This window comes from Talpa europaea (genome assembly GCF_964194135.1).
Source record: "Talpa europaea genome assembly, chromosome: 12".
Classification (NCBI taxonomy): domain Eukaryota; kingdom Metazoa; phylum Chordata; class Mammalia; order Eulipotyphla; family Talpidae; genus Talpa; species Talpa europaea.
The window spans coordinates 13,659,191-13,670,737 of record NC_140079.1 but is presented as its reverse complement, the minus strand read 5'-3'; the positions used below and the strand labels follow the sequence as shown (position 1 = coordinate 13,670,737).

The 11,547-nt window shown below is 42.1% G+C and overlaps 1 protein-coding gene across 1 annotated transcript; it reads left to right on the top strand.

The window, feature by feature from the left end:
* Window positions 1-4,724: 4,724 nt before the first annotated feature.
* On the top strand, window positions 4,725-10,239 carry PIH1D2 (PIH1 domain containing 2; the record flags this gene model as incomplete). The annotated part of the gene is made up of 5 exons (XM_084249820.1): window positions 4,725-4,901; window positions 5,810-5,933; window positions 6,301-6,546; window positions 7,483-7,748; window positions 10,105-10,239. 5 exons carry the CDS (start codon window positions 4,725-4,727, stop codon window positions 10,237-10,239), a joined length of 948 nt encoding a protein of 315 aa, XP_084105946.1.
* Window positions 10,240-11,547: the final 1,308 nt, after the last annotated feature.

Here is an 11,547-nt window from a genome sequence, read left to right as displayed (position 1 = left end):
GAAAGCAAGCCCCATTATCATCACATTTTACTGAAAGAAAGGTTCAGAGATTTGACCAAAGTCAAAAAGCTAAGAGCAAGTTTTTAAACTTCTAGGTTAAGTCTCGTTTAACAATATCACAATTTTTGTCAAAAACAAATAGTTTGAGGGCCTCCCTGGTGGTGCAGCGGTTGAGTGCTGGGTTGCGAAGCTGCCCGCAGCCACTGCGGCGCTGGTTGGATCCCTGGCTTGCCGGGCAAGGGTCCCACATGGTGCGCAGACCTCTCCTGCCACCCGCTGCTCCCCTCAGCAATGTATTTCGTCAGTCTGCCTGTTCTGCTCCCTGCTCTGGCTCTGGTGAATTCTCTCACCTTCCCGCACTTCTGACTCTACCCAGTGCTTGTATGTATGTATGTATGTATGCATGTATGTATGTATAAATAAATAAATAAATCTTTAAAAAAAAAAAAAAAAGGTTTGAGAATTGCTAGAGTAATTTCCTGAAAATCAAACTACCATAGTAGTTTACCCAAAGACTAAGAATACATTTTATTTCTATGTCCTCCAGTAGTATTTGGCAAAATCTGTACTAGGCTTATCTTTTTTAGATATCACTTTCAAATATAAACTCACCATCCAGCTAGCGGTGGTTTAACACAACTGCAGAGGTTGCTCAGGTAACAACTGTATCCTCATTCACATTCAGAGTATCAGGTAATACCCGTAATAAAATCAAACAAGGGCCTTTGGCCCTCTTTTCATTCTATGTGCTCTCCTATGTGACCTATCCCACTCTCATGACCTCTGTTATCCCCAAATTGTATATACTGCCCCAACTTTTCTCTTGTCCTTTAACTCTTGGACATCCTATAAGTACCTCAGTATCAGCATGCTCAAAACTAAACTAATTTCCTTTCCCATCACATTTATATCTTTTCTTTTGTCGCCTATTTCAATTAATAGCACCAGTCATCATTCAACCAGTCACATAAAGGTAATTATATTTGATTGCTATCATTCTATTATTCTATCAGTCACTAAGTTCTTTGGATGTTATCTCCTAAACTTCTTATTTCATCCCTACCGTCACCTCTTTTTATGGTAACCATCATTATCTCTCATCTGGAACACTGCAAAATTGCCTAATTGGTCTCTCCGCTCCTTCACCCTATCTGACCTATCCTTTATCCAGTTAACAAATCATCTTTCTAAAATACAGATATGATCATGTCACGCACTGCTTAAAAACAGTTGCTGGCTTCTTTATCGCCCAGAGTAAGTAGTTTAATTTCCAACCATCACTATTCAACTCTAATTTACCACTCAGGCCTCATCTTCTGCCATTAGCCCCCAAATTCCCTATTTTCTGGATGGCTACAATTTCTTGCTAAGCCCCAAGTGATTCATGCTCTTTCTTGTTGATTTCTACTGTTACATAATGTTCTCTCTGTCCTGGTAACTTGTACCCATTAATTGAGAACTAAATTGAATATCAGCTGCTCAAATACCACAAATTCTGTGACGCTTCTCCAGATTTCCCAAGGCAGACTTCCTCCCTCAGAGCACTAAAGCACTTTGTACATGTTTCCTACCAATAAAACAATTATCAAGCAGAATCATAATCATCCACTTACTTCATATTTGCATCTCCCAATTGTTCCAAAATAAAGAATGGCATACTGTGTGCCCTCATTAAGAATTATAGAAGTATGGGGGCCTCCCCCGTGGCGCAGCGGGTTGAGCACAGTGCTGTGAAGCTGTCCGCAGCCTCTGCAGCACGGGTTCAATTCCCAGCTGGCCAGGGAGATTCCCACATGGCGTGGGAGACCTCTCCTGTCTCGCCAGTCCGCTGCTCCCCTCAACAGTGCTTTCGGTCCCTCTGCCTGTTCTGCTCCCCACTCTGTCTCTGGTGAATCCTCTCACCCTCCTGCGCCTCTGGCCTGTACCCCAGTTCTTGCATAAATAAATCAATCTTTAAAAAAAAAAAGTATGCTGTGCCTCTCACCTTATTGTGAGCATCTGTGTGCCGGATGACATTCCTCAAGAGGACTTTCCCCAGTGGAACCCGGGACATTCTTCAATCTGAAAGGAATCAATAACTAACATTTAATAATAACTTCCTTTATTACCTTTTATTACCACGTTATAAAGCATAAAGTAAAGAAAAGACCACTGAATTGGAAGTCAAAGGTCCTGAGGAAGTTTTTCCCTCACCATTAAAAGGGTAACGCCTGACAGAGTAATGACAGCAGGAAAGGCGACAGTGAATATTAGAGTTCTTGGAAACTGCATATAATTAAGGGTTTTCAAGAGCGCCATTTAGTTAAGCCTCAAAATAACTTTATACGAGGCACGTACTTTCCTCAGTACTTGCCTTCCTATTTTGCAGATGAAATCCCCTAAAGCCATAACCTGCCCCAGGACACACAGTCGGAGGCAAAGTCCACAGTGGCCACTAACGCTCAAAACCCGAAATTAGATGGCGGTGAAGCAAATGCCTAGATTTGAGAACGTCAGTCAGGGGACCACAGCCGTCCAGAGCCACACGACAGCAAAGGCACCGATGCCCGCAATTTCGCCATTCAAGGAAAGGCTAGTTTCTACTTTGTCCCCTGGCGTCCAAAAGAGAACATGCCCGTGTGTAGCTAGCAGGAGCTTTGTGCAACCACCCCGCCGCTCACTCACCCCTCGATCCTGAGGAAATCGGGCATCTTGTTAGTGGGAGACGAGGAACCACTCCATTACAAGCTCTCCTCCGACCCAGGAAGCCAAGGAGTCGGGGCTCAAAGGCAGCTCTGCGGCTTCACCCGAGGCCTTCGTGAACACGCAGCCTTCCCACCGGTCACTCTGCCCTCACCCGCGGCCCCGGCTCCCGCCGCCGCGCCCCCAGCCCAGCCCGACGGGCAGGTCTTCCTCCCGGACGGAGGCCGCAGGCGGCGCCGGCGCGGAATCCCGACGGCCCCGCGGGCTGGGGCATCCCCCGCTCGCGCGGCGCCGGGCCGGGCCCGGGGCGCGGGCGTCGCTCCCCGGCGAGGCTGGGGGTACGTTGGCGGGTGAGACCCTCGGCCGGGCCCCGAGAGGAGGGTTCAGAGCGCCCGGAGGAGGGGTCGAGGCTTCCGGGAGGAAGACCGAGGCGAGTCCCCCATCTTTGTTACCGGGATCCCGGCCCCCCAACGGTCACGGAGCCCCCGGCAGCCGCCCCTCCGAACGCCCGCCCCGCACAAACACACAGAAACACGCCCATACCGTGCGCCGCGGCCTCGCGTGGCGGGGGTGGGGGAGGAAGCGCTCGGGGAGAAAGGGGCGCGCGCTTCCCGTCCAGGCCGGAAGCGGTGCGCCCGAGAAGGTCTTCCCACCAACAGGAGCCGCGGCCCCGCCCGCGCCCAGCGGTTCCTGCGCGCTCTGGGGGTCGACGGGCGCCGGGAGGAGGCGGACGGGGAGCCAAGTGGGTCGGGCTCGGCGGAGAAGCCAGCCCCGCCCCAGTACGGGGAGACGCCGGAACTGGATAGGAAGAGATCGTGGCGCCTGGAGCTTCCCGGACCCGATTAGGTGTCGTACCCGGCCTGGTTACCTAGGTAACGGGCGTCGCGGTCCGGCGGGGAACGGCTTGCGGAGGTGGGTTCTCCGACCTCTGGAATGGCTGGCAGTCCATTGAGTTAAGTTTCCTGTTTAGTCTAACCCTACCGTCGTTTTCGAAGAACCCAATCCGCTTTTCCTCGTTCTGTGGATGATGTGGGACGTCTCTGCAGTCAGGGAGGGGGTGTGACGGCTTCTCAAGACGGCGAGTAGATGCTCCCTAACCCCTATTAGTTTCCTTAACCTCACAGTAACCCTGTTAAGTATGTATTATAGCCTTCGTTTCGAGGAGAATAAATCGAGTCACTTAAATTGTTCAAGGTCACACGCTACTAAAGGAAAGAGATAAGATTAGGATCTAGGCATTCTGGTTCCAGAGTCCATGTTTTATATATATATATATATATATAGATATATATATAGATATATATATAGATATATATATAGATATAGATATATATAGATATTATATTTATATTTTATAAATATATTTATATTTTATATTTATATAAATATATGTATATTATATATATAATTTTATTTTATATATTTTTTACATCATTTTTCATTTTTGCCTTTTGGGTGTCTCCAGGACACTCACTTAACTACAAAAGATAAAAATAGACTGACAGTAAAAGGATGGAAAACAATCCTACAAGCAAATGGACCAAAAAAGAAGACAGGAACCAGCTATACTTGTATCTGATAAAACAAAGTCCATGTTTTATTGACTAGACTATGTTGAAGACTGAGGATGCCTCAATTTCCCCTCACTCCAAACACACCTCTGGCAATTTTACACTGGGAAAAAAAGTTGCCAGGCAGATAATATCCAGGTTTGGGAACAAGATCTCTGGGAATTCCAGCCTCAAAATGACTGCTTTGTCTCTTCAAGGCTTGTGAGGGTCTAGTCAGAGGTAAAGCCTTAATTGAGAGGACAACTTGAGAATTTAGGAAGGGATATTAGATAACCAGAAAATAAGGAAAAGATAAAGTGGTGTTAATCCACCATCTTTTAGACACAGATATTAAGATAGCTGCTAATGTCACCAAAACAATTTCTGAGGTGTTCCTCTTCCCCTGAAAGCAAAAGTGAACCAATGATTACACAGGCCTTTTTCCCTTTGCTTCATGTCTTTTCAGACTTAAGAGGCCCATTCTCTTCAATCATGGAAACATCATCTGAGGGCCTGCTCACCCAAGTTACTCAGTTCTGGAACCTCCTAGATGATTTGGCTGAAAGTAACCCTGAGAGCTATGAGAAGTTCATTCAACAACAGATCAAAGAGGGGAAACAGCTCTGTGCTGCCCCAGAACCACAACTCTGTATAGAGACCAGGATACTGGTAGGTGGAGTTGATGCCCAGTGGTGAGAGGTACTGAATGAAATTATTCAGGGGTACCCCGAGAAGATATTCCTCTTAGCTATACTGTTACACAATAAAACTAACACACAAGAAAATCAGAGAAACTGCCACTCTAAGTGGAAAATGAAATGCAGTGTGGGAGATTGTGTTGAAAGAATAAGAATGGGGAGTTCATATATGATGTTCTGGACATCTTAAAGTGAGCCATTTTTTTCCCTGGGGAATGAAATTTAGAAGTAATGCAATGATTTAATAGAGATTCATAGAGTTGGATCTTTTTCAAAATAAAGAGAACTTCTGGGCCTCTCTGGTGGCTCAGGGGTTAAAGTCTCAGTGCTATCAATCTATTGCCAGCCACTGCAGCACCAGTTCAATCCCCAGCCAGGCCTGGGAGCTAACCCACATGGCGCAGCAGACTGCTCCTGTCTCACCCGCTGCTCCCCTCAGCATGTATTTCAATAGTAGACACACCTATTCTGCTCCCCACTCTGTCTTTGGTAAATCCTCTCACCACCACCACCCCTCCGGCACCTCTGGCCTACACCCCAGTTCTTGTATGCATAAATGAAAAAAAAATTTTAAAAAGAGAATTTCTTTGGGGAGATAAGGAAGTAGTGAAATCGGGTCAAATTCCCCTGAAACAGCTGCTTAGCTCATTCCCTTCTCCCTCCTCCCAGTTCTTCTGGGAGCAACAAGTGGATTCTAGGTGAAAATCCCAACAGGTTTGTGGAAATCAGGTAACAACATCATTCTCAAGCAAGGTTTTAATATATTGAATAACTTACTTGGAGCCTAAAATTCTTTCTTTTCCAATTCTGTGATGAGTGATGAGTTACTGAAAAATTAAAAAGTAGATTTTGAGATATGCAAAATCATTTTCTTTCTAGAAACCAAAAGAAAAAATACTTTTTATCAACCTATGTCAGTGGAAAAGAATCCCAGCTCCCCAGTCAGACACTCATCCTGTACCTATAAGTGTCGGCAGACCAGAAGATATGTCTGAGACATCAGGTACATAGAATTATGGGAGAAAAAAAGCACATTTTTAAAAAGTTATTGGAAATAAGAATGTGACAGCTTTTACTTGATAAAAGGCATTCCAAATAAAAATTTTCATCTAGTTATAGTTAATAATGACCTATAAGTATACCTTTTTGCAAACAGCATACTGTTTACTTTTTCTAATAATATGAGCTGTCTTAACCCATGTAAAATGCCAAGAAATGCCCTCATCGGAATTTTGAAATTCCTCATTGGAATTTCCTGAAAATACAGGAATAAAATGTATAGCTTTATCAGGATATGGCTTAGTATATCACCTGAGAATATCACTACTGAAACAAGTGTGTTTATTTCACACCCTCTGAATTACACTCAGATGTTTACACAGTCCTCGATGTTGCCTACAATCCTGATGTTATCCAGGCGGCAGAAAAGGACCCGGAGAAAAAAGGTCAATTGATACAGATGGCCATGAAGTGCATTGAAGAAAAATTCCACTTCACTCTCTCACACTCTTACCATATTACAAAATGTAAAATGAAAGGAAGCATTCAAAGAATGAAACAAAATCTAATGGGAATCCAAACTGACCCAAAAGATTTAAGAGAGAAAATGAGAAATGGTAAGTTAATGTATGTAAGGGAATGTGGTAAATAAACTGATTTAAAAGGTATTTTTTTAATCCTGTGTACATTTTACAAACTGGAAGTCTTGATTTTGAGAGATGAGAAACTTAAGATAGTTGGCCTCCCTGGTGGCGCAGGCAGTTGAGGGCGGTGCTGTGAAGCTGTCCGCAGCCTCTGCAGTGCCGGTTCGATCCCCGCTGGCCTCGGAGCAACCCACATGGAGAGTGACCTCTCTTGTCTCGCCCACTGCTCCCCTCAGCAGTGTATTTCATCAGTCTGCCTGTTCTGTTCCCCACTCTGTCTCTGGTGAATCCGCTCACCCTCCCACACATCTGGCCTGTCACCCGGTTCTTGTATAAAGAAAAAATAATATCTTTAAAAAAAAAAAAAAAGAAAGAAAGAAGCTTAAGATAGTATAATACAGACATTAGATATTAGAAATATGAGCATATCCTCAAAGGTTTTTAAATCCTGTAGATTTTTTTTATTTTTTTTAAAGATTTTATTTATTTATATAAGAACCAAGGTACAGGCCAGGTGTACGGGAGGGTGAGAGTATTCACCAGAGACAGAGCAGGGAACAGAACAGGCAGACTGACGAAATACACTGCTGAGGGGCGCAGCAGGCGCAGCAGGAGAAGTCTGCCATGCTATGTGAGACCCTCGCCGGCCGGCTGGGATTGAACCTGCGCTACACGGGCTGCGGACAGCTTCAGAGCACCGCACACAACTGCCTGCGCCACCAGGGGAGGCCCTCCTGTAGATTTTTAAACCAAATACTTTGTTGTTGTTGTTGTTGTTGTTTTAATTTAAGATTCCCAAACTAGCCACCGCTTTATCTGCCATCTGGGCTAATACTATATATATTGTACAATAGCTCATTGCCTGATAATATTTTATTAATTTTGTGATCCTCCCTTTTTTTCATAAAGAACTAACCCTTGATCAGATAAAAAACAGTACAATGGACAATTCAGATCACCTTCCTCAACTTTTACTGCCAAAGGACCAAGTTTCAGGAAAAGCAGGGCGTCTGATAGAAGAGATTTCTAGTACAGAGATCCAGGTTGAGATGAAGAGACCTGACTATGAATTGAAAATTGTGGAAGATCAGAATGAGAAACCTCTGAAAATTGAATTAAAAGTTGAATTACCTGGTGTTAACTCAGTATCTGTCTGTGATCTTCGTGTTTCAGAGGTAAGTTGAATAGATAATACTGTAAGTTGTGTCAGGCAGCATTCACACTCTTAATGGCTTACAATAATTTGCCCAAGATACATACCAGCTTGCTCCTGCTTTGTTCCATGAGTCTTGCACATTTCAAGATAGAGGTGAAGGAACAATTCCGTGAGAGATATGCCATTCTCATGGCAAAGCAAACCTAGAAATGGCCAAACCATGTTATAGTTCCTAAAGTTTCCTCTCAGACATATCACTTCTACTTACATTCTATTGGCCAAAGAAAAAGTCCTATATCAATAGAGCTGGGAAGTATATTCTTCTCACAGGAATCACAGGAAGTCACATGACAGGGATGTATAATCCTCCTACAGAAGAAGGGCAAATAATTGGCCATAGTCCTACAATCTGTCACATTCCACCCACTTCCCAAAGGAAGAAATCTCCAATCCCAGCATCAGGCTCCAAAGTGTAAGATTTTGCTATTATAATCTGCATTCTGTTCCTTTTGAATCACGTACCTGTGGACTGCTAAGACAAGCTATCTACTCTTGTAACCCCCTGCACCATACATTGTGGAATGGAGAGAGGATAGCCATAATTAACAATTCAAAATGGAAAATATGAGGCACAATCTGGTGCGCAGCAATTCTGAAATCCCAGTAAGCCAATATTGTGAAGGATCCCTTTTCTAAGGTAGAGAATGTTACTGCTTAGGTCCCAAGTCAGGGTTCATCAATTACCTAGCTGCTTACTTCCATTGGTTTCCATTACCTTCAGCTCCATTCTCTGGGAAGTTTATTTTTCTTTTTCCATTATGCACCTTGGCCATATCTGAAAAGAGCATTGGAAAATATGCATCTTTAAGTGCTAAGCAATATTTTCAGCCTACTTGCTACTGGGGTAGAATCCAAAAGTTGTTTTATGTTAGATTTAGTCTACAATGATAGCATTTCATAGCCTGATTCAATCAGTGCCACATACAATTTTTTTTCAGATGTCCATTTTTAAATGACCTTTGTCTTAATTGCTGTAATTTTGGCAAAATTTAAGGATTTACTGAGGTCCACTTTAATCCAATCAGAGGTTTAACAAAGGACAAAAGTACTTGTGAATCTGGTCTTTACCTCTAGACTGTTCTTAATCAGTGTTTGTTGATAAAGTAATTCTCAACTTTGTTCTTTATGGTAAAAAGTAAAAATTAGTTCCATTCCTAAAACTGAAGTCTTAAAATTTCTGGGCTGAAGTCCTGAAGTCTTAAAATTTCTGGGCTTGTATTATTCCCTTTCAATTTTACTTGAAAACTAGGAAATTATTTTCTAAACTCATCTCACAGTATCTTGATAAATGTAGCCAACAGAACCAAAGCAGGCTTCCAACATTCCACTCTCCCACTTTACCTAAATCCACAAACTAGTTACATTATTTGTCTTCTAAATTGTGAGTTTTACTAAAAGCTTTATCAATATAAATGCAGATCTTTTAAGTTTCTTTAGTTTGCTGGTCAACCCAGTTAATGCCATATACTTTAGAATAGCAGGGCCACCCTGGTGGCCTAGGAGTTAAGTCTTCGTGCTCTCACCCCTATGGCCTGGGTTCAATCCCCAGCCAGAGCGCTAGCTCACATATGGCATGGTAGGCCTCTCCTGTGTCGCCCTCTGCTGCCCTTAGCAGTGTATTTCAGTAAATCTGCCTGTTCTGCTTCCCACTCTGGTGAATTCTCTTATACCCTACACATCTGGCCTACACTTCAGTTTTTCTATGCAAAAATAAATAAATAGGGCCTCCCCGGTGGCGCAGCGGTTGAGCGCTGGGTTGCGAAGCTGCCCGCGGCCTTTGCGGCGCCGGTTCGATCCCCGGCTGCTCCCCGTTCACCGGAGGAGGGTCCCGCATGGTGCGCAGACCTCTCCTGCCGCCCACTGCTCCCCTCAGCAGTGTACTTCGGTCCTTCTGCCTGCTCTGCTCCCTGCTCTGGCTCTGGTGAATTCTCTCGCCCTCCCGCGCTTCTGACTGTACCCAGTGCATGTATAAACAAAACAAACAAACAAGCAGACAAATAAATAAATGGAACATGCCTCTATTATAAAATAAATAAATAAATATATATTTATAATATGTATAAATAATTTAGAATAGCAACATCCAATTTCTGGTACTGTAACCTTTTTATGTCTTTGAGCAGCAATAACCTCAATATCTCAGGAATTTACAATGGCAACTGTATTGCCAGGTGCAAGTCTCCTGCCTGTAAATGAGATCCTCTTTAAGGAAAGTAGTGAATAAAGGGAAGAATAATACAAATAATACAAATTATAACCAGGAAATATTTTTCTAGTTTCATCTTTTAAAATCTTTCTTGGTTTATTATTCTTAGGATGATTTATTGATTGAGGTCTCTGAGAAGTACAGACTACATCTGAACCTTCCGGAATCTGTGAATACTGAAATGACTACAGCAAAATTTATCAAAGAGAAAGCAATATTAATCGTCACAATGCCATTGATATAAGAAAAGAGCATCATGTTTTTGGTTTCCAGTGCTTAAATCGTGAATTATAGGGCCTTTATAATGGGTGAAGAGTAGGTTTATTTTAAACACGTTTCCTATTTTCTAAGAGTACCTTTTGATGGAATGAGATTTTCTTACCAATTGTCATGTTTTATCTCTTTAACTCATTCTTTTACCTTCTCAAACTGGGTTAATAAGCAGATACTACTAAAAACAGCATTACCGTGACATGCTTGAAGATATTTGTAGAAACCCTAAGTGATTTAAATTCAATTGAGAAAATTCTGTTTTCAAATAACATGCAAGAACTCTTGGTTTACTGAAACTCTTGGTTGAAAAAAATGTTCTTTCTAAATCTAGTAAATATTTATTATATCAAGAATAAATCCCAGACTGTGCAAGTTTTTTATTACAAGGATGGGCCATAGCAGTGTAAGTTTCCTCCAGCAATAAAGATAAAGGGCCAATACAATAACATGCAAATCTATGCCTCTATAAAAGTTCTGGCAGAAGTCCAGGCTACATAGGCAGGCCTTTTAATATCAGGGATGGATATTGGATTGTCTGTGGATTGGATACAACAGTAAAGTTACTATCGTCAGACATTGTAACATGATCCAAAATAGTTGGAACTCAATTTTAAAGGAATTAACTTTGGGACAATTGTCTTTTACCTAAAAAAGTAATCAAAAATACAGTAATGATGTACTGTTCAACTCCCATTCAAGTTTTCAGATGGTTGTTCAAAACAAAGGTATCAGCTTTCCAATTTATACCCCAAGTAGTGTGCACATCAAACATTAAACATCCCTTGTCTTTCCTAGACACAAAACAGCCTCATAATTAGTACTCTAGTTCAACATACATCTTTAAATAAAGTTGATTATAAAGTTATTAATTTTAAAACTTTTTAACTTCAGAAACTAATGTTATATATGTAATAGAAACAACCGATATGTGACATTTTAAAACAACTATAATTTTCTTTAACCTGTCCTGGGTTTGTATTCTAACTGTAGGATGTCCTAAAAGTAACAAACCTATTATAGTCTCCTGATTACTCAAAAAACTTTATGCTCTTGCCTTACCTTTTCTTCTATAATAATAACTGGCAGCATGTATTTCCTAGACACTCCCATCCCTACCTACTTTTGCAGTCTCAGCACTTAGGTGTCACCTATATGAGCAGCTATGTGTTTGTGTACTCATTAGCAAAATGCATATCAAGATCTAACATGCTTAATATTAAAATGTTAAATTTTTATTTGAGAACATTCCCACCTCTCATTATATGAAGCAGCTTTGCTG